Raw genomic sequence first — 24,458 nt, 5'->3', positions numbered from 1 at the left:
CTTTGCTCTTCTTGGTCTTTCTTTTCTCCTTCCAGTCTCTCTCTCTCACCTGAGCAATGGCAGGGTCCAGCACCTTTGTATTAGGCTCCAGAGGCACCTGGGATTCATATCAAGTAGCAGAAAGGGCTGCTAGAGTTAAAGGTTCTGGCCTCTGAAACACAGTCCAGGAAAGGTAAAGGGGAGGATGAACCAGGAGAAGGACGTTGGTATGAGTTGCAGGGAAGCTGGCAAAGTCTAGTTGGAGGATGGTCACAGGGTTGTTGGAAGGGGTTAGAACCAACTTTATGCTAATATGAAAAATGACTGAGCAACGAGCAGAGGTTCTGGTTGTTTCATATTTAAACAGAACTGGTTTTCCAAACACTAGTCTGTTTTTCCTTCATGTTGTGTGCATTTCTTTTTCTCCACTCCATTTAGTCAATCCATATTGTTCCCATTTTCTCTGGTCCGCAACCTCCACTTTTGCTCGTTCCTTTGTAAAAATCTCATTATTCAAGAAATACATTTTAATAGATGACATTAACTTTTTAATAATTACTATATATGTGTATATTTGTATTAGCATGTGCACACATGTTTATCAGTTTTAGTTTGAGTGTTTTAAGCTGCAATTAAACGTTTTCACTGATTAGATACTTAGCATAACTGTGGTCCCTATCCTTGATCATTATAAATTGGCATAGCAGCATTGATTTGAATGGAGCTATCCCAATTTATACCACCTGACCCTGTAGTTTAAATGTTACAGCAGTGAGGACCATTTCAGGAAAGGTAAAGCCAATGAATTTTCACTATATAACTGCCAGTGCTTTTAAAGCCTTATTCTTCATTTACACAGGTTCTCTGCCCCCAGATGAGAGACACATGAGTGAAGGAGGAAGCCCAATAGGAGTTATTCTGATGTCACTCACCAAAAAATACACAGACAACAAAAAGACTGCAGTTAAAGATCTCAGCCTCATTTTCTACAAGGGTCAAATCACAGCTCTCTTGGGTGCCAATGGAGCTGGCAAGACTACAATAATGTATGTCCATTGCTGAATGATGGCCGACTACACATTTTACCTTATCTGGTGCCTTGAAATGTTTTGTATATCAGCAAATGAGCTACTCCATCTCCTTGCTTGGTTATTGTTCTTGCACAGTTTTGCCATGCAAAAGATGTCACTAAGATGGCTTAAATTAATTTATTGTGCCATGGTGCCCCTGGCAAAACAAATGCATTGCCATGGAAAATTGGGTCTCCTTTATCATAACCTCAGTGGTAAAGCTATTGTTTTAAGCAGCTTTAGTGGTAGCTGGGCGACGTGGGGTTATTGTGCGCATGGGTACAGAGACACCTGAAGGAAACCCTTCTTTCTTTTCCTCACACCTATGCTTCCATCAGATGGAGATCTTAGAGGTTTACTGAACTTGCAAGCTTTCTTCCTGGATGTTGAAGAGGATGTTCTGACAGTTGAAAAGAAGCAGAAATAACAAAGAAAAACATTTAAAAAATCTGGCTTAATTAAAAAGTTAATTTATTTCTGCCCTTTATATTAAAGAAATATCAAGAATTCCGACCATTTTTTCCTCAACCCCTGCAGGTACATAAATTACTAATGAGAATGAACTGGATTCTATATTTTAGTCAACTTGATTAACATGGGTAAGGACTGCAGAACTGACCTTCATGAATTAGGAATTAGAGATTTAACCCTGCATTTACAGCTAAACTGTGAGAGATATATCATATTTAACCAGGAAACACTGGTCAGTTGATCTCTCTCTCTCTTTCTTTCTGCCTGCTAGACAAATGAGCCTTGTTCAGGAAATAGCAAGAGAGATAATGAATTATTGATATTGGGTTTAATTAAAAAAAGATTATACCATTAGAAACTTTTCCGTAATTATAAAGGGCCAAATACTCCACTTGTGCAAGTTGTTGTTGTTCCAGTACACCTAATAGAAGTATACCACTTTACATCAGTTGAAGATCTACCTAAAGCACTTTTGTAGTACAAAGGGGTGTTTCAAGTTGTTGAGCACCAAGTAATTTTATTTATAAAAAAATTACTAAAACTTACAATTTAGAGAAACAAGAAATAGCAGGGCAAACCTTTAATTCTCTCTCTCATAATGCTAATTCAGTGACATGACTCCCACTATTGTAGTCACAAGGCGTTCTTTGCCAGGATTAAGGGGAAACTGCAATTAAAACAAGCAAAATAATACCAGTTTGTAACTATGACTGCCTTACCAAGGAAAGGAAAAGTGAAAAATAAAAAACAAAAGATAAACAATTGTTACTTCAGTTACAAACTCTTCTATGTACAGTATGAGTCTGTGGAGAACTTTGGACAGGTTACACCTTTGAAAGTTGTCCGCCCTGACAGAGCTCCTTTTATTCCCAACATTAGTAGAGAGTCCTGTGTCAAAGTATCCTTATTAACTAAAACATCTTATAGATGGGCAAAATAATTTTGTTCAAGGGCAGGTGAGTCCTGTTGTGTTTATGATGGATAACATAGTTTATAAATGGGTAAAGGTTTTAAAATCTTAACTGAGTCCTATGAAGCCAAAGAAAGTATTTGTCAGTTACTCAGAAGAAGCCAGTCTCAAGACCACTCTTTGAATGGCAAGTTAATTAATATCCAGAATCTTAAATTCAAATTAAATCCCACTGTTTCTCTTTCTCTATTTACCAAAGGTTAGCCAATGGCTCCTCTTGAGAAATAAATGGTCTGAACAATTTGTGGTTTAATGGAAGAAACTATGGATATCCTAAGTTACAGTGGTATTTCAATATCACATGAACATCATTACAAGAAAACTTTAAATCTAATTCCTTGGCAGCCCTCTACAACTTCATCTCACCAATCCATATTGAAGTCTTGATGGTGATGCCATTTGAGCTAGAAAATTACTTCTTCTTGATGCTGTTCAGTGTCTGTCTTCTTCTTAGTAGTTGGTCACAGCTCAGTTGCAGAGATGAACAGGATGAACTGTGATGAATTCTGCAAAGTTGAGGATGAGAGCAGAGTGTTGCTGGTCATTTGCTTTATGCACCTCTTGTCATCTAATTTCACTGAAAGAGGAGAAAACACCTCTTTCAGACTTGGTAGGATTAAGATAAGCTGTTGTCATTGTTTCATTGGCTCAATGCCTTTGTGGGTTGGTCTTAGTAAAAACCCTCCCTTGTAAATATAAACTTCTACTTCCTTTTGCTTTTTTGTGGTAGGAAACTGTCAGAACATCCTTAATGTTAGAGTTTTAACTTTTTATTCAGTCCATTTTCTGAGCTATTCAGTAGGTTTCATCAGGAGTTGAAATTCTGTTTCAAATAGGTTCAAGCCACCCGTATGTTAGATCTGAAAGTTTTTCAATTTTGAATTAGTTTTAAACTTAATTCTTGAAGAGAGGTTCTTAAACTTCAGTATTCATTAAATAAATTATTGTCCTTTCTCCTACTCAATCTTTGGAGAGGTGCTGCTTGTTTTTAGGAGTTTGGTAAGGAAGTTGCTTAAGCATTGCCATATAACTAATTACCCTCCCATCCCCAATTAATAAAAAATTAATAATGTATACTCAAATGACTTCTTACACTAATAGCCAGTCACAGAAAGGTCAGTGGATTCCATAATAGTACATGAAGCATCTTACCATTTAGCAAAGATATTAGTAAATTATTGCATAAAAAACTTTTCATTTAGATAAAATATTTGCAGCTGTACATCTCAAAAGCATTTAAGGAATAAACAAAGTTTTGAACCATTAAAAGGAAAAACGAGGTAGATAAAAGTAACCAACAACTTCCATAAAACATTTTTCAGCTATCCGGGATTTTCTTAGTATGAAGCATGAATGCTTTTGAGTGCTTATAGAAGAAATTATTTTCAATAAGAAAATTCTTTAGCACCTTATGAATAGGTTTTAAATTAGAGGTTTTGTGTTGAACGAGCCTGTGTGGAGGGTGGGATAAAACGAAAGCCCACTTTACATCTTAGTTTTACAGTTAACACCACATCCATACATTTTCCTTTGTTCTAAACAGAACATCCTTACCTTCTTTTAAAGTCAAGACTCTTTCTAAAGCATAAATATCATCATACAATTTTTTTAAGGTAAGATCATATTTATATCACCTGGAATCTTACACAAAAGATGTCCTGTTTTTTATAAGACCCCTTTATTATGGTCTTTGGACCAAAATGGTTCTTGGATTTACAATCTGCTTTTGCGATCTATTTACATCTTTCAAGTAAAGATTTGTATTAAATATTTATTTTATGCAAAACACTCATCACAATAACCAAAGCTTATGTACATTTTAAAAACATAAAAGAAAGTAGCATAGAAAGTTAAAGCAAAATTGAAGATAAAAGTTAATTTTTAGACCCTGTATAAACATACAGGAGTTTTATAGCAAAGGTATCTCCTTTGGCACTTGAGACTTGTCAATGGTTGCCAGAAAGAAGATTGCCTAAAGAATTCCATTTAATAAAATTGAACCTTCCGTTTAATAAAATAAGCAACCAAAAAACAAAAATATATGTTCAAATCTCCAAGCACAATGAGTATACAAATAAATGTAGGTCTTTCTTAAAATCAGTAAAGATAACATTGTAAGAGTAAATGATAATTTTATTAATAACCATTTTTGCATTAATCTCAAGGTTTCCTCCATACAGACTCCAGCATCATTTAAATAATGCTGCTACTAGAGAAGAAAATATTGCCAGAAGTGAATTGATCAAATTCAGGATACAACATAGTGTGTCCTGAATGTGGTGGTTTTATTGAATTTGTGTTATTTCTTATGAGTGGGAGGTAATATATTTTTTTTTATTGGACCAACTTCTGTCGGTGAAAGAGAAAAGCTTTTGAGCTCCACAGAGCTCTTCTGCTTCTCTTCTGTGATCAAAACAGCTACAACAACACTGTTATTTCTTGTATCAGATCAATGTTGACAGGCCTGTACCCGCCCAGCTCTGGGACCATCATCATCAATGGAAGGGATATACATACTGAGCTGGCTGCTATCAGAATGGAGATGGGTGTTTGCCCTCAGTATGATGTGCTGTTTGACACCTTAACTGTGCGAGAGCATCTGCTGTTCTATGGCTCAGTGAAAGCACCTCTATGGACAAAGAAACAGTTACATCAGCAAGTCAGTAGGTTAGTGGTTCTTATTTTCCTTGTGGGAAACCTGTATGTAGGCTGTCCTTCAAAACCAGTCCAAGAACACTGTGGTGAACGAACAAAGCCTCATGCTAGGAGAGTCAGCCCTAACTATTGGAATCCTGAGAGCGCTAATGATGGGTTTGGTGTTCTAAAATTCTGGCTTGTAAATGTATTTCCTGATCTTAATTTTCAGTAATAAAATTATGGAAATAAAAATTAGAGTAAGAATATTACAGACAAGGTTTAAAAAAAATCTCTAGTGGTTTCAGCTAAAGCATAGTTGAAGTGGAAACTCTCTTTTATAGAACTTGGACTACTGAATTCTGAATACCCTAGAACCATGTAATAACAATGCTATGCAAGATCCTCATAGACACGGGGGATAGATTCTTGCCACTAACTGGATATTTTTATGGGAAGCAGAACATTTGTATCAAATTAGGCCCCCATTGCTAAGGCTAATACAGAAATGAGAAATTAAAAAAAAGATTAAGGCAACAGTAACATTTCTTTTTCTAAACAAAGCAACACAAGATTTTAATGTAGCTTGTCAGAAGATTGGAAAACCTGCTGTGTATACCTTGATATAAATGTATTTATTCATATAAAGTCAGCTCTTTGCTGTAGAAATTTGCTTTCTTTAAAGTAGGAAATTACTTTGAAGGACTGGAGGACTGAGCAGACAAGCACTGGGATATCTTGTCTTTTGCTTGCCAGTTCAAATCAATCCAGGTTGATAGTGATAGAACATAATTAGCAGCCAATGGCTGTTGGGTGATGTGAAATAAGTTAGTGGTCTTGCAGTCCAGTTCTTATTGGACAGGTGTCCACATAATACATGGAGGCAGCATCAAACAATGGCTAAGGACTGACTAGCCTATGGCAAATAAACTACCTCCTTTTCCGAAGAGATGACCTTTCACAAAGTGTGGGGAAATGTGCTCTGCTGCTGTTTATATTGTTCTGTTGGCTTTGCCTTTCAATCTGGCACCTATTTACAAGCTGAATTCATCAGGGCTTCATACCATTGCTTCTGTTTGGCATCTGTTTGATATAATGGGACACCACACAGACGTAAGTGTTTGCATTGGGGGATCTCTTTGCAAGTCTGTGGCCTTCAAGTTCTTGTTTTTAAGGAGAAGCAGAATGTGCTAATTATCCTCTAGTTCTTATAATTGTTTCTTTCAGATCAATGTGTGGGTTTTTACTTGCCTGGGTGGTTATACTAGGGTAGCAGGTGTCTGGTTTTCGACCGGAATACCTGGGTAAAAAGGGACGCTGGCGGCTCCGGGCAGCACTGCTGACCGGGCCGTTAAAAGTCCGGTTGGCAGTACAGTGGGCCTGGCAGGCTCCCTGCATGACTCTGCCCGGCTACCGGGAAGTGGCCAGCATGTCCTGCTGGCTACAGGGCTCCACGCAATTTCCCCACCCCGAGCGCTGGCTCTGCAGCTCCCATTGGCCAGGATCCACAGCCAATGGGAGCTGCAGGAGCCGTGTCTGAAGGCAGGAACAGCAAGTGGAGCTGGCGGGACATGTTGCTGCTTCCTGGGAGCTGCCTTAGGTAAGCACTTCCTGGAGCCCGCACCACTCACCCCCTTCTGCACCCCAGCCCCCTTCCTGAGCCCCCTCCTGCATCCCGCACATCTCATTTCTGGCCCAAGCCCCTGCCACAGCTTGGAGCCCCCTCCCACACTCCAAACCCCTCGGCCCCACCCCCCCAGCCTGGAGCCCTGTCCTGCACCCCGAGCCCTCATCCCCAGCCCCACCCCAGAGCTCTCACTCCCTCCCATACCCCAACCCTCTGCCATGGCCTGGTGAAAATGAGCGAGTGAGCGAGGGTGGGGGAGAGCGAGCGATAGGGGTGGTGATGATGGAGTGAGTGGGGGACTGGGCCCCAGGGAAGGGTCAGGACATGGGCTGGAGCTTGGGGGCAGGGCACGAGTGTTCAGTTTTCTGCGATTAGAAAGTTGGTAACTCTAGGTTATACAAATATTTAAATAATAATTCAGAGTCCTTGAACTATCCTCAGCTGTCCTTGAACTGTTCCCCACTCCCTCCAGATTCTTAGAGGGGCTAATCTAAAGCTTATTGAAATCAATGGAAGGACTCTCAGTGACTTCACTGGAACATGGTTGAGGCCTATAATTTTGAATTCTTTTTTGCTTTAGCTTGTACAGAGGCCATTAAAAGTATATTTCAGGAGGTTGCCATTAAAAATAAGAATTTTTTTGATTATTACTATTACTACTTTTCAGTGGATACCAGAAGAAACTGAATAGTTATATATGCTGATCTGTACTTGAACTGCCCATGGATATTTTGCATACAAGTGACTTTTCGTCACTTTGCTGTGGGTTGGGATCATAGGCGCGGGAAGTAGGGGTGTGGGAGGGTGCTGCAGCACCCCCAGGTTTTATGCGGGACTGCTGGCCCCAAGCCCAGGGCTCCACTCCCTGGCTCAGGTCCCGAGGGTTGGCCCCGCTCCCCAGACGCTGGCTCCGCACCCAGGGCTCTGCTCTCATCATGCCACCTGGGACTCTGCTCCCCAGCTCAGGACCTAGCCACTAGGCCCGTTCCCCAGCCGCTGGCTCCACACCCTGCACTCCACTCCCCAACCCTGCACCTGGGCCTCAGGTCCCGGCCGCCACCCCAGCTGCTGGCCCGGAGCTACGCACCAGGCCTCATCCATTGCTCCCAAGACTCCACTCCCAGGACCCCATGCCTGGCCTATGCTCCCAGGGCTCTGCTCCAGATCCCTCACTTGGGGTCCTGGCTGCCAGCCCCTGCCTGGGGCTCCGCTCCGGGCCCCACGCCAGCACCCAGCAGTGGCCACAGCCTCAGCCCCCTTAACCCTGTCTGGGTCCCCCCTTCCCAGAGACACAGCCCTGCTCCCAGACTCAGCTCTGGGGCGGGGGAGAAAGGGTAAGAGGACTGGCTTTCAGCACCCCCACTACTCAAAATGTTCCAGCGCCACTGGTTGGGATGATGTGGTAGTTGATCTGAAAAGGCTTGCAATTTTCAAAGGTCACAGTTTTATTTGTATTCTTATTCTAGAGCCCTGGAAGATGTGGATTTATCCCACCATCAGTTCAAACGTGTTGGAGCCCTGTCTGGGGGAATGAAAAGGAGGCTCTCAATTGCTATTTCCTTTATTGGAAACTCAAAGACAGTTGTTCTAGATGAGCCCACCAGTGGTGTGGATCCATGTTCACGTCGGAGAATCTGGGACATTCTGTTGAAGTACAGGGCTGGTACAAAACTTATCTCATGTTCTGGCGAACATCCTTCCCAGGCAAAGGGTGGTTGAAAATAGTATTTTGCTTTCCAGTTGCTGAACAGAAATCCTAACAGCGATAACTGTTTCATTCAGCTGTTGAAATGCGGAGTCCCATGGTCCCTCTCCCACCAAGGAGCCAGATCTGCTGGCCATTTCCAGGGTGCAGCGCGGTGTCGGAACAGATAGGGACTAGCCTGCCTTAGCTCTGTAGCACCGCTGATGGGACTTTTAATGGCCTGGTTGGCGGTGTTGACCAGAGCTGCTGCGACCCAGTCCCTTCCATTCCATGACCCAGTTCTGGGTCGTGAACCACGGTTTGAAAAATCTAATGGATTTAATGCAAGATTCAATTTAGCTATGAGTCCATGCTGATCCTGCCCTGGATGAAAAGGGTTATCTCCTACTTTCATCACTGTTTAACTTTGCTTTTTCATTTTTGGGGGGCTCTTACTTTCCCATATGGCTGCATATATTTTTCTTCTAAAGAAAATACTCATCAGTCAAACCATTCCATTGATTTTCAAGTGTCCTGAGCTAAAACTGACTGTAGAAGGTAAGCTTCTGAGATAGCAGGCACCTCCCCTCCCTATTAGCTGGAATAAACCACAGTGAATGATCCCTTGAAACCGGCACCAGAGTTATGTGATTTTAAGAATCTCTTAATCTCACAAAACACCTTCTCAGCCTTGAAATTGCAACTGCTTGTTGTTGTCTCTCTTAGATTCTAGTCCAAACTTTGCACTGTTTTATAATCTGTATAGTCTCAGTGAGTGTGAATGGGACACGTTAGCAGGCATTTTGTGTCTGTGTTCTGCATACTGAAGTACATGCTTGTAAATTTATAGAATTACTATCGCCTCAAGTATCCTCCTGGAAAAAAAAAAGTCTCTCTCATGAGAAAACATTTTAAAATAAAGTCTTAATCTGTGTGCACTGCTCTTCCTGGCGTAGGTTGCACCTTGATCTTCACCACTCACCATCTTGATGAGGCAGAAGTGCTCAGTGATCGCATTGCCATCCTGCAGCAGGGGCAGCTGAGGTGCTGTGGTCCTCCCTCTTATCTGAAGGAAACATATGGCCAGGGATACCGTCTAACACTCATAAAAAAGGTATGGTGACAGAATTGTGCACAATATGTACTTCCAGCTAAGAAAAGGTCATATCAATTATTCTGAGGGAACCTTGCAACGCTGCTAGTAATTTACATGCAAGATAAATGTGGTAATTCTTTTATCTTGTATAACCAGCAATGAAGGGAAGACTTGGTCTATTTAATACTGGTGTATAGCAAATGTTTTTCGCAACCTTCATAGTTGAATTAATTTGCACATAAAATAATCTAGCAACATAGTGAAAATTAGTAATTTTGATGATTTGCTGAATAGAGGACCAATCCTGGAATCCCTTACTCATGGTGAGTAGTCTCTTGCTCACAAGGTTAGACCCAGGAACTTCACTGGGACTACCCAATTGAGGAAGGGTTTCCAGCATTGGCCCCATATTTGTTTTCAGTTTGACCTGTTTTACAATTTTCTGATGGCATATAAACTCCATTTATTATTGTTTTCCTTTCTGCACAGCCTTCTTCATTTGAAATCGAGGATCCTGAGTACATCAGTCAAGTCACATCTCTGGTACAGTTCTATGTACCAGAAGCATTCCTAAAAGAGAACAGTGGGAGTGAGCTGACCTATGTGATTCCAACGAAGGCAGATAAGGCCTTCTTTAATGGCCTCTTTCAGGCTATGGATGAAAACCTTGAACGTCTACATGTGACTGGCTATGGTATTTCAGATACCACCTTGGAAGAGGTACTTTGTTTCTCTCTCCATAGTAGCTGTCAATGGTTAAAGATGCTCTACTGGCTTCTATCTAACCTTCTTGACCATGTTTTTACTACCGAATATTTCAGGACAGGTTCCTGAGGGGCGAATGAAAGAGCATCTCATGTAGAATATAGATTTCAAATTTTGCTGTGTTATTTAAGGGCAACAACCACACTCTTCCTATAATTCATTCCAACAGCCTGATGTATCCTAAAGGGTGATATTGCCTTTTGGAAAGTTCTTCTCTATCTCAGCTGATCTCAGGACATATTTACATGACCTGGGCTTTAACCCCAAACCACTGTCAGTCCAAATCTCTTATTAACTCTTAGCATCAAAAAAAATTGAGTTTTGAATTAACTGAGGATGAACTTCAGAAGGTTTGGCTGTACAGTTCAGATAACTCAAAAAAATTCTGTCTCTTCTCTGAATTCTATCTGAACTAACAAAACCTCAGGAGTTGGCAGAACTGGCCTAGAAATCTGACAAGAATAGCTGTTCTTGCAAATTTACTTCAGCTTCTAATCTGGCCAATGTGCCTGATGGGGGTTCATCATGACTGGTTTTGGCTCTGGCATTATTTAACTGGTTATACCAGAGAATGAATTATTTCCATTACAAAATTCCCTGACCCATCATTACTCTAGTATCATAGTGTAGATCCTTAAAAAAAACAAAACACTCCCCTGTTTTTCACTGCTTGAAATGATGATATAAGAACAAAACTAATGTTTTTCAGTAGATGGGAGACAATATTTTCATTTGATGGCACAATCCACTCTGCAGCATTTCGTGGAAATATGATTTTTCCAGTGATCTCCTTTCTGTAAACAGCCCAAAGTGAGTCATGTACAAAAAGAAAACTTAGGATATGACCAAGAACAAAACAAATGCCAGGTATACAAAATGCACATTTTTATGAGTTAGTGTCTCTTTAGATAGCTTACTATACACTGTGTGATAAACTTTCAATCATTTTATGTACCCAGTGCCCTAAGGGATGGGAAGGTATGTTGCATTATTAGCAGCCGTCTGAAGAGAATGTCATCTAGGGAAGACACTTCTCTTTTCTGTGTTTATGAAACAAAGACTCTGGAAAGCTTGTCATCTGGGACATTAATTATGTGTTGTAGTTTTGCAGCATGAACTATGCATGTGGAAAATAATGGGGTCAGATATAAAAACCATTAGCAGTTATCTGGTTTGTAACACTGAGACTTTTTTTGTGTGCCAATTTAGAATTGACATTTTATTTTCAAATAAATACAAAAATCCACGTTCATACGAACAAACTTAGAATGATGAGAAATGCTTAGCTCCTGTTTACTAAGTACATTCAGTTCTGTGAAAGGGTTCATTGGAGCAGTGGTTCTCAACCAGGGGTACATCAACTCATCTAGATATTTGCCTAGTTTTACAACAGTCTACAGAAAAAGCACTAGCGAAGTCGGTACAAATGAAAATTTCATTCAGTGGCTTTTTATACCACTCTGTATACAAAACACTGAAATGTAAGTATAGTATTTATATTCCAATCAATTTATTTTATAATTATATGGTAAATATAAGAAAGCAAGCAATTTTGCAGTAACAGTGTGACGTGACACTTCTGCATTTTTATGTCTGATTTTGTAAGAAATTAGTTTTTAATTGAGGGGTACTCAAGACAAATCAGACTCCTGAAAGGAGTACAGTAGTCTGGAAAGGCTGAGAGCCACTGCATTGATGCATACATTAGAACAGCGGTTCTCAAACTTCATTGCACCAGGACCCCCTTCTGACCATAAAAATTACTATGTGACCCCAGGATGGGGAGACCGAAGACTGAGATCACCCGAGTCCCACTGCCCTGGGCGGGAGGTCCAAAGATGAAGCCCAAGAGCTTCTGCCCTAGATGGGGGGCATGTAATCTTAGCCCTGGGTGGTGGGGTTTAGGCTTCAGACTTGCTGGGGCCCAAGGCTAACATCAGCCTGGGTGACCCCATTAAAATAGGGTCCTGACCCACAGTTTGAGAACCCCAGCCTTAGAACTATGTGAAGTGCTAAAAAAGTTGTTAAGACCCTTCATGTACCCTTCCGACACACAGGATATGTCTACACTGACCAGGTCAATGGATTGGGTGCTCAGGCTGTGGGGCTAAAAATAGAACATGAAAAAATAGGGGTTGCCATACCAACTAACGAGACTAATCAATTAAGGTGGGCTATTATCAGGAGAAAAAAAATTTGTAGTGATAATCAGGATAGCCCATTTCAAACAGTTGACAAGAAGGTGTGAGTAACAGTAGGGAGCAATTTAGCATGGGGAAATAGTTTGTGTAATGACTCATCCACTCCCAGTCTTTATTCAAGCCTAATTTAATGGTGTCCAGTTTGCAAATTAATTCCAGTTCTGCAGTTTCTCATTGGAGTCCGTTTTTGAAGTTTTTTCGTTGAATAATTGCAACTTTTAGGTTTGTAATTGAGTGTCCAGGTAGGTTGAAGTGTTTTCCGACTGGTTTTTCAGTGTTACAATTATTGATTCTTATTTGTGTCCATTTATTCTTTTGTGTAGAGACTGTCTGGTTTGGCCAATGTACATGGCAGAGGGGCACTGCTGGCACATGATGGCATATATCACATTGGTAGATATGCAGGTGAACGAGCCCGATAGTATGGCTGATGTGATTAGGTCCTGTGATGGTGTGCCTTGAATAGATATATGGACAGAGTTGGCAACCGGCTTGTTGCAAGGATAGGTTCCTGGGTTAGTGTTTTTGTTGTGTGGTGTGTGCTTGCTGGTGAGTATTTGCTTCAGGTTGGGGGTTGTCTATAAGTGAGGACTGGCCTGTCTCCCAAGATCTGTGAGAGTGAGGGATTATCCTTCAGGATAGGTTGTAGATCCTTGATGGTGCGCTGGAGAGGTTTTAGTTGGGGGCTGAAGGTGACAGCTAGTGGCGTTCTGTTACTTTCTTTGTTGGCCCTGTCCTGTAGCAGGTGGCTTCTGGGTACTCTTCTGGCTCTGTCAATCTGTTTTTTCACTTCAGCAGGTGGGTATTCTAGTTTTAAGAATGCTTGATACAGATCTTGTAGGTGTTTGTCTCTGTCTGAGCGGCTGGAGCAAATGCGGTTGTATCTTTGAGCTTGGCTGTAGACAATGGATCATGTGGTGTGGTCTGTATGAAAGCTGGAGGCATGTAGGCAAGTATAGTGGTCAGTAGGTTTCCAGTAGGTTGGTGTTTATGTGACCATCGTTTATTAGCACTGTAGTGTCCAGGAAGTGGATCTCTTGTGTGGGCTGGTCCAGGTTGAGGTTGATGGTGGCATGGAAATTGTTGAAATTGTGGTGGAATTCCTCAAGGACTGCTTTTCCATGGGTCCAGATGATGAAGATGTCATCAATGTAGTGCAAGTAGAGTAGCGGCTTTAGGGGATGATTGCTGAGGAAGCGTTGCTCTAAGTCAGCCATAAAAATGTTGGCATACTGTGGGGCCATGTGGATACCCATAGCAGTGCCACTGACTTGAAGGTATACATTGTCCCCAAATGCGAAATAATTGTGGGTGAGGACAAAGTCACAAAGTTCAGCCACCAGGTTTGCCGTGACATTATCGGGGATACTGTTCCTGACGGCTTGTAGTCCATCTTTGTGTGGAATGTTGGTGTAGAAGGCTTCTACATCCATAGTGGCCAGGATGGTGTTTTCTGGAAGATCATCAGTGGATTGTAGTTTCCTCAGGAACACCATCCTGGCCACTATGGATGTAGAAGCCCTCTACACCAACATTCCACACACAAATGGACTACAAGCCACCAGGAACAGTATCCACGATAATGTCACGGCAAACCTGGTGGCTGAACTTTAGCCCATGAAAGCTTATGATCAAATAAATTAGTTAGTCTCTAAGGTGCCACAAGTACTCCTCGTTATTTTTGCTGTTACAGACTAATACGGCTACCACTCTGGGACCTTCTTTTTGTTATATCTGAGGACAATTGCTAGCACAATGTGCTCCTGCAATAAGAGTAATAAAATCATAATAAAGATAATTTACAGGTTTTTATAACCATTCTTTAGAATGTAATGGTGAATGATATCCTTGTTGTAGAATTCAATGGGGTGAGTCAAAAAAGCCTATGAAAGACTGTCATTCTCTTTGAAATTATACAGGGTGATTTTAACTTTGAATGGAAAGGATATAATCTATTAAATTTTATAGGTGGTTAGAATATTCTCTATATGATTGGTTTCATCCTCTTGAATTCTATAGGACTTTTACATAAAGGGAAATTATAGCCCTACCACAGAAACCAATCATAGCAAACATATAACATTCATCAGCATATTTCTCTGGATCATTCAGTTTAAAGGTACCTGCCCTTGGTTGTTTTCTGCAGAAAAGCAAATAAGCTTTCCTAAATGGCAACAGATACTGATACATCATGCAGTACCTTGAAGACTAACATGTTAATTTGTGGTGAATTCTGTCATCTCTGCACAGTCATCGTTAGCCATTGTTACCTTCATTCTCCATTTTCTTATCAAAAGCCTCTTTGTGCTGGCAAGTAAATGGATAGCACATAATAGTTCTACTGAGTCTATTCAAATAATTCAATCTGGAAACAAAGAACTCTGACTTTAAAAGGAAAATATATCAAGTTATTGTTTGTGTAGAGGTCCTGCCCCCCGCCCCAACTCCCTGCTGTTTTTTCAGTCCACTTGTTTTCAGAACACTTGTATGCTTTCAAAATCTTAACCCTTTAAGGGAGACCATATTGCCACTTATGTCTAGGAAGCATCTTGTGAGTGGAAAACATGTCACTGGCACATCAAACCCATTCTTATCAACTTAGGTACGTTTGATTTTAACTGTTTTCTCCTTGTCTGAATTAGGAATAATATAATATAAATATAAGCAATAAGCCAAGAGTGGGAATTGGGGGAGAATCAGGACCATGATTTATTAAAATCACTACATAACGCTTACAGCTGGCTAGAGGATAACAAATCTGTTTCATGACAACTTCTGATTTTTTGAAATTTGTGTTCATTCTGCATTGGAATGTTCTTGCAAAATGGAATTGGGATGAAACGTCCATTTCCAGATTGAAAAGGTTTTCTGTTCAGACCTTTCTCTCTCGAAATGACCAGAAAGGCCATGCTGGATCACAGACCTCTTCCTGGCAAAATTTTGTTAAAATAGATACAGCTCCAGCAAATGTTTCACCTTCAACAAAACAGCAAGTTTCAATGAAAAAAACATTTCATCAAAAATGTTAGTCAGCTCTACTCACACTAATGTATCTGTTTCGTATGCTATTTGGGCTGTCTGCCTTACATCATGACCTCTCATTGATCCATGTCTAAAAGATATATGCTCTAGTTCAAACAGGAATTATTTTAGGGAAGTACTGCACTCTTTGTGATGTGGGAGATCAGCCTACATGATCACAAGCGGGTCCCTTGTGGCCTGAATCTACCAGTGACTTTGTTGTGAACCTGACTCTGGCTCTATGAAAGTGCAGGCAATTTCTTCTGGTAACTGTAAGCTGTGTAATGTCTCTCTTCTTCTGAGGCGGTGTCTATACTACACCTCTGTTTGGATTCAGGGGCGTGATTAGCAATTCACACTCAAGTGCTGTGCTGTAACTCCCCTTTGTGGATGTTGCAGGCATGAACTAAAAGGTTCCTATTTTGCGTTAATAGAGTCCAGCTATTTACACACTTCTAGCTCAAACTGTGGGCCATATAGATGAGCCCTGAATGTTACAGCTAAATAAGTGTGTTCCTGTTGTTTGCTAAACCTAGATCTCTTGTGCATTAGTTTCCCTATTGACACAGGAAATACAGTTAATGGCTATGAGCATACTCCTGCACCATTTAAATCTATGGGATATTTGCGATTGATTTCAGCTGCAGCCATAGGAGCATTCACTGTCTGAAGAAAGGATAAAAACAACACAAAAATGGAAAAAAGAGAGGATAATTGCATCAGTAGTTCTGACAGTGTTATATGTTTAAGATAAAATAGTAGTAGGAGTAAAGATTTTGATAATATTAAAGTACTTAAAAATCAAAACTGTCACAGGGATATTTGACCTGCTACTTCCCAGGTTTCATTTAAAAATACAAATATACAGAGCCATATAGGATTCAAACATTCCCAAATCTGGATCTGAATATCCTTAAAGCTGAAGATTTTCAGATCTGGAGTTTTGATTGAGGGCTATCTCTATTTTTTTTTTTTTTTTAAAAAAAGATAAAAAAGCAAAATGTGTAACATTCTTCCCAATCCACTCATATGTTTGTGGGAACTTCAGTGGTTCCTAGTACAAGAACAAGATATTACAGTAGGGAAAATGTATTTAACCTTTAAGCACCATTTCCCTACTATTTTGGCTATATGTATTGATTATTTTTTCTACCTTCTCTTCTGTTGTTCTATATTTCCTGGGCTATATTGACTCTGGTTCCATCATGTTATCTCCCAGGATCTTTGCTGCCCTTTCATCAACAGGTTCTTGGCCAGTAGCCATTTTCTAATATAAAAATTAAATGAGCACATACAGGACTTAACAGTTTTGTTTTTACAGTGGAAATTGAGATAAGTGGGACTGGAAAACCCTAAAATGCTGCTGAAATAGTACCTTGATACTTTGTTTGCAAGAACAGTCTACAACTTTTCATCATCCTCTTCAACCTCTCCCTCATCCTCCACCATCTGCTTCTATTTTCTTCTCTCGTCCTCATTAAGGAAGCTTCCTTTCCTCCCATCACTTAAAGGCACAGATCTGCACTGAGATGGCACAGGGGGGTCCATGACTTCCTTCCCAAAATCTCCCCTCCTACTTCAGAGATGATGCTAGCGCTGGCAGTAGCATTTTGGTTCTGTTCCCAGGTTTGTCACAGACTTTCCTTTGGGACATTGGGCAAATTACAGTGTGTTAGTTGCCATCTGTGTTATGCTTATAAGAAGCATATGGGAATTTTTCAGGGGAAAAGGCAATACGCCACATGTATTGAAGACACTACAATTAGCATATGCATTCAATCACACCACACATATACACAAACAGTCGCGCCAGTCGATGTTAGTTACCAGTCCAGAGTCCAGATCAATCTAGTCGTCAGCCAGGTTGACCACGGGTAGGTAGGAGGCGAGTTCAGTCGATCGCGACGCGATGCTCCTGGGAAGTCTTGGCAGGACGAACCCAAAGTTTCATGGCAAGGCACCCTGTTTATATAGTGATTTTCCTTCATTGGGACCAATGAGTTTTGCACTGTCACACTGTAATCGATTGTTTGAGTGCTTGTTTTCTTAAATTGTCCTTCTCATCCTTTATCTTGTTCTTTCATTAAGTTCCTCAGGGAGTTATCCCATGCTGTTTTTTAATTACAGCTATCTTGTCCCCATTGATAGGTGCCTGTTTCATTTTTAGAGTCATCAATCTGCCCTCCTCTGACATTTTAATAGGCCTGTGTTACAGCCTCCTGGCACCCTTGCATCCGTCTCTGGTTCCTCCATAGACCATCTGGTTCAGTGATGGCCTTCACACTTCTCTCTTAACACACACACTCCTCATTCACACACAAAACAAAATTAATTTACACAGAATATTTTGAACAGGAAAATCAAGTTGCAATGCAAAAGAAAAACAATCATTAACTTCTTTTAATTATTTTAAAATGCTAAACCTACAACAAACCTCAAAGGTCTGTCGCTGCCTTGAAATCAGTCCAGACACAGATTCTGGCTGATGTATCTCTACCCATTGGCACATTAGGCCATTCTTTTTTGCTATTCAAAAAGGGTGGCTGGCAGGATATGATCAAATCATACACCGATGCATTTAATACATACTACATTATTATCTCATTATTATTTATTCATCATTTTAAATTATGCAAAATACAAAGATAAAATCCTACTACTACATCTGTACAGTAGGGACAGTGATAAGCTCCTGACTCTCAGGGGAGCTGAAGATAAATTCATTAATGCTTGTGATATGTTCAGATACCATGGTGGGGGACTGAAGTACTTAATTAGGGGTATTTGCTTTGGTTTTTAGTTATGAGCTTCGCAATACTGGAAATTTGGTGCACAGCGGTGACATCATCAAACCATCCCACAGGAGCCAATCAAGATATGGGTTTGGACAGTCAGTGTACACCTATAGGCTCTAATACAGAAACAGCGTGAGACACTTAACTTCCTCTGTCCTTGAACTGATGGCCAAAACCATTCACTTAAAGTTGCCGTGTAGCTAGGCAGTCCGTCATTGCTATTAAACAGCAATTATATTGACTAAACAAAACATAATCCTTGTAGCTAGCAGACCACAGTAGAGCAAGAAAGTGCCTTTCCTCAAAGCCAATGTATTTCAAATTGATTGGCTTTTATTATCCATTGTATAGTGGACTCCTTAGCGACTATGCGCTTTTGTTATAGCCAATATTGGAATCCTTTGTGGGAGCAATTAAATATGGCCATGAACATTTTTTTAACATTGTTATAATCAGAATTTGATGTGCACTCCCAAACAGGAGGTTTAAGCGAGAGAGAGTCAAAGTTGCTCATAATTTTAGTGAAAGCTCTGTTTAAAGGTGCTCAGGAGAGGTATATGCTCTGCTGAATTGATGTGCAAGCTTACACTGGAAGCAAAATCTGAAATTTTAGACACAAATTTGGAGTTTCTAGGCCATGCTGTGTTGTTACAGATGGCTTTGGGGGGAAAATACTTCAGAAAAGAGCTTATTTTTCAGCATCTCCTATCTCAGGTATATCTTGGGCCAAATTCACTGTTGACAAAATTGAATGTGGGCCTACTTACCCCACTAGTGGATGTATTTTGGTTTCTTTTCTGGTTAATCTAAAATCCTCCCCCAGACCTCCTGTGCCTTCTCTTCTCCCTCTCCCCCACCACAAAATTAATTTGTGGCCTAGGGAGAAAACGTGAATTTACAGAAGGAACATATACTTGTAAGGATGTTTTTGAGTTTTTATTGATTTATCAGGCTTACAATAAGAAGTGAGTGAGTGTCTTAACACCTCTTAAGTCACTACTAACAATCTACTGTAGTATTCCAGCACCTCTAACCCCCACTATTCTAACTCTGAAATTCCTGCTGACTTAAGGTGTAGAAACAGGATCAAGCCCAGTAGAGTAGGTCTCAGGCAAATCTAGTAGACACACTGTGTGTAACATTTACATGTGCCTCTTAGGGTATGTTAGCACCAAAATTAAAAACCCGTGGCTGGCCTGTGCCAGCTGACTTGGGGTGTAGGGCTATTTAGTTGCAGTGTAAACCTCCCATCTCACAGGATCCTAGAGCCCAGGCTCCACTCCAGGACTGGGAGTCTACGCTGCAATTAAACAGCCCCGCAGCATGAGCCCCATAGACCAGCCACAGGTGCTAACTGCAGTGTAGACATATATTTAGGTTATTAAACCCATGGAAAATATTACTGCTATTTTTTAAAAATACTTCCACGAGCTTCTCTCCATCTCTTCCTTAGGGGCTTCTGCCCTTCAGATGTACTGATGGAAATTACATGCCTGTCACTTTGATTAAAATACGCTAACATCCCTCAAAGAAGACCCTCTGATCTTTTTTTAAAATCTGATTAATCGTTCGTGGTGTTTGTGTGCAGATGGCAACTACATTTGCTACAAAACGTACATTATTTTAACTGTATTTCAGCAGAATTCCTGCTCTCAAAGGGCTAAATCATCCCTTCCACTTCCATGAGTGGAGAGGGCCAAGACGAGCCGATCTAGTCGGGGGAGGGTAGAGTTGGGGAGATTGCCCACCCACTTCTGCTAGCTGTGTGGAAGCTCTTTTGCTAGTGTTACAAGGCGTCAGCACTCTGGAGAGTTTTGTGGGTTGGGCCTGGAATGTAAGGAGATAGGACGGGGAACTGGCTACTGTCTGCAGCACTGTCCCTTGCTGAGCCCACGGAGTTCAAGTTGGAATACCAGTGGGGAATTAGTGCTGCTTCGAGTGTGCGTTAACTCTGGACCCCATGTGTCCTATGACTCCACACCTGGGAGACTCAGTCAATGACAGTAGGGTTGTTGAAAGAGCTATGCAATTAGAGGGCAGAGAGGACCAAAGAGCAGTGTGCTCGGGTCAGCAGCACTCCATATGGGTACTTCTGAATCCATGGAACATTTACCCCTCTCCACTGGAGGGAAAGCTCTTGCCCAAAGTAATTATACTGGATCAGTAAGTTATAGGAATGTTCCAGCAGAGTGGAGTGAGGTGGTACATTCTGGTCTGACGCCATGGGTGATGGAGGGTGAAAGCCAGTTATGGCAAATAAGTCTCATTTCTCTTTTTATTTCACAAAAGGTATTTTTGAAGCTGCTGCAGTACACAGAGCAGAAGCCACAAGTTCCCCTGGCAGAGGAGTTGGGGCTCCCCCACATTAACAGCCCTGAATCAACCTACCAAAACTGTAAGTAGAAAATTAAGTTCTCCTTGAAAGCAACTGTGCTCATACAAGCAAGAGACTTGCAGCTAAACAGGCAAAAACTTTCCTAGGTCAGACAGCATGTGGAGATTGCCGTGGGTCCCCATAGTGCTCTGGTAGTGCCCTTTTGTGTGCACATGAAGTAGCCAAATAATCCTTCTCAGATGATACACTTCATGTTGCTCACTCTGACTAGGGGTATTTTGAACCAAGCTTTGTGTCCTCTGTCACAATAACCTACAGTCAAGGCTGTCACTATGTCATAGCACCTGTGCCAAAGAGAACTGTCACCTAATTGACACCATCCCTCACCAAGTGCAAACACTGTGGGTTGGGATTTACAAACCGTTCAGTGCTGGCTTAGCTCCACTGCCATTGAAATCTGTGGGAGTTTTATCACTGACTTCAATGGGACATTGAGTTCTTTTCAAAATCTCTCTAAATACCCTATAGTGACTTGTACATTAGATAATTAACTAGTCCTGTCTACTACTTTTCTTGTCATATACATATGGTGGTGGAGATGTGCATGAGGAATGAATGTGACGAGTTCTTCTGAAAAAAACAAAAACAAAATAAAATAAGAACAACAAAAACACCATGAGAGATTAAAACAGTTGCTCGATTAAAAGGTACAGTTTGGGGTATCCCTTTATTTTATAACTGACATACAATTCTGTATTACTGAAGACTCCAATTAGATAACACCGTGCAGTTAGATTTGTTTCTCCTCTCTATGTTGCATTTTCATTAGGGTCTAAGAATTGCAGTTTCTATGGTAATCAATATTTGAACTATATTGTATCTAATAACATAAGCTATAATTACCAGCTAACCTTCCAGGATGTGTCTTCATTTGGTATTTGGCACATAATTAAAGAATTGGTAATTAGTTCCATATTTCTGAGGCTGATAAATTATAGTAAGAAAATATGGTGATAATGTCATTTCTATGGGAAGGAAGATGGAGGAGAAATTTTCATTCAAGGCTGATGACTGTCATTCATCATTAAGCACAGTTGTGAAGTGAAGGCATAAGGGCTTTGGAAATTGCTCATGAAAGCTATCCATCTCTGTTAGTTATTCAGAATATTCCATGGGCAATAGCTTGACCTGTATACTTTTGTCTCGGAAAGCAGACTCAAAGACAGTCAAAAACTTTTTCTCAGAGCAGTTCAATGGATTTTAGAAGGCCCAAAAGCAAATGGCTGGATTATTAAGAACACAGCTAGAGAGAATTTGGGTTAGAGAGCTGTTGTGATGATGCATTCTAGAGAACATCACTGGAGTCAGTCTCTTGGATCCCTGCACCTGGACTGCCCACAATGGAAATATCTATCTTATATGGCCACACCAATCTGAGGAAGTTGGATGTGTTAAGGTCCATGCCAGTAGCTTTAGGTTTAGCACGAATCCGTAAGGGTCAAATCTGTGTAGTGGGGCTACCTATTCCTCTCCCATTGCCTAGCAGTAGTCAGCTGTGGTTTTGAATGTCCTGAAGCGGTTGTTGGAGCTGAAGGTACCTTCCCATGTTGTTGCACTTCAGAACGTTTTTCTGGGCCACGTGGTGATGGGTGTTACTCTGTGTGTGTGTGTGTGTGTGTGGCGTGTCTGTGTATAAGGGTATCAGAGTCTGGGCTTCTGTGTGTGGGTGGGTGTGTGTGAAAAAGTGCTGATGTTGGAACAGGAACTGTAAAAGGTTTATAAAAACCAAAAGGCAAAAAACCAAAACGTTAAGATCCAAGAATGACAGGATTTGGCCAATGAGCAGTTGCAAAAAACACACAGGACCTCAATTCATCAAAGCCCTTAAACATGCACTTAACTTTAACTATGTGCTTGTGCCCCATTGAAGGCAAAGGGACATAATCACATACTTAAAGCTAAGCACATGCTTAAGTGCACTCATGAAGAGGGATGGACTGCTGAATTGGAGTTGGAAACCTACACGTCAACACAAAAGTAAAGCAACAACTTGTGTATCCAGTGTGTTTGTTTTAATGCTTTTAATATATTTGTAATTTTGGAGTCTATACACATTTACTTGTTATTTCCAATCGGTAATATTTCTTTGCAGAAGCTCTGCTGGTCCCCCTTAATTTATTTCCAGTAAAGATTAGATAATTATATAGCTCGTCTCTTTCTGTGAAGAGGAGATTGCCTATACAGTTTTCTGTGACATGTGCTTTTAAAACTGGACCACAAGGGAGGAAAGGTGAAAATAAGGTGTATGAATACTTTGCTGAGGAGCTAAATGAATAATCTGCATCACTTTTCACTACGGAGCATATTAGCAAGGTACTTACGCTGGATCTGATCTTTTCTGAATATAAAGATAATATGCAGTCAGGGGCTAAGGTATCAAAGTTATGTTCAATGAAACTGAAAGGTAAAATGTAAAACTAATAAAAGCACATCCTTTTTCACACAACATATGATTAACCTGTGGTACTCAGTGCAGCAATAGATCACTGAAGCCAAAAGCTTAGCAGCATTGAAAAAGGAGTAGGCATTTATTTAGATAACAAGAAATCCATGTTTATAATAGTGAATATTTAAAAAAAAATGAAATGGATAATCCTCATGCTTCTGGGTACAAGCCAGTCTTCTACCATTGTGGTCACAAGGAAACTTTCCCTGGGGGCAGATTATCCCATCGCTGCTACTGTAAGCTTTCTCGTACCTTTCTCTGAAGCAGCTGATATTAGCCACTGTTAGAAGCAGATACTGGACTAGATGGACCACCGCTCTGACTCTGATTTTAAAAAACTAGCACTGTACCGTATCAATAAGGTACATGTTGAATGCACTAAGAACTGGCTAAATGACAATCTCAAAAAGTCATCAATGGGGAATCATTAAATGTGGATGTTTGTAGTGGGGATCCACAGGGACCAGTTCTGGGCCCAACAGTATTCAACACAGTCATCAATGATCTGGGAGTAAATATAAAATCACTCCTGATAAAATTGCAGATGAGAAAAAGGTTGTTAGAATGGTAAATAGTGATATGGACAGGCATCCGCAGTATGATCTGGATTTCTTGGTAAACTGGGTCCCTTAACACAAGATGTGTTTTTAATACAGCTAAATGTAAAGTTATACATTTTGGAATGCAAGCCATACCTCCGGAATGAAGGATGGTTTCCTAGAAAGACTTTGAAAATGGGTCCTAGTAGACCAGTAACGGAACATGAACTCCCATTGTGGTACCATCTCAAAAAGGGCTAATATGATTCTTGGATGTATACACAGAGGGGTGGTGAGTTAGGAGTATGGAGTTGATTTTGTGTTTGTATAGAGCACTGAGGAGACCAAGACTGGAATACTGTATCAAGTTTTGGCATCCACATTTTAAAAAGAATGTTGACAAATTGGAGAGGGTACAGAAATGATTCCAAAGAATGACTGAAGGCTGGAGAAAATGTCTTGCCCTGAGAATTGTAAATAGGTCAATCTTCTTAGCTTATCAAAAAAATTGAGGTGGTGTTAATTTCAGTGGGTAAGTACTTCTACTGAAAAAAAATATAGGGTACTCAGGGGCTCATTAATCTAGCAGAGAAATGGACAACAAGAACCAGTGGCTAGAAATTAAATTGGGAATAAGGTGTGTGTTTTTAACAGTAAAAAGAAAAGGAGTACTTGTGGCAGCCTAGAGACTAACCAATTTATTTGAGCATAAGCTTTCGTGAGCTACAGCTCACTTCATCGGATGCATACTGTGGAAAGTACAGA

General features: G+C 40.6%; 1 protein-coding gene across 1 annotated transcript in view; it reads left to right on the top strand.

The window, feature by feature from the left end:
• Window positions 1-24,458, top strand: part of ABCA13 (ATP binding cassette subfamily A member 13) — a 226,962-nt gene that overhangs the window by 66,523 nt on the left and 135,981 nt on the right. The window contains exons 22-27 of the mRNA XM_073329650.1: window positions 839-1,025; window positions 4,939-5,157; window positions 8,218-8,414; window positions 9,392-9,549; window positions 10,021-10,251; window positions 20,603-20,708. Of these exons, the coding sequence (XP_073185751.1) occupies window positions 839-1,025; window positions 4,939-5,157; window positions 8,218-8,414; window positions 9,392-9,549; window positions 10,021-10,251; window positions 20,603-20,708 (1,098 nt within the window). The remainder of the gene's footprint in view (window positions 1-838; window positions 1,026-4,938; window positions 5,158-8,217; window positions 8,415-9,391; window positions 9,550-10,020; window positions 10,252-20,602; window positions 20,709-24,458) is intronic.

Source organism: Lepidochelys kempii, chromosome 2, assembly GCF_965140265.1.
Source record: "Lepidochelys kempii isolate rLepKem1 chromosome 2, rLepKem1.hap2, whole genome shotgun sequence".
Lineage (NCBI taxonomy): Eukaryota > Metazoa > Chordata > Testudines > Cheloniidae > Lepidochelys > Lepidochelys kempii.
Note: the sequence above shows the minus strand (reverse complement) of the source record. Positions and strands in the feature narration are given on the sequence as shown.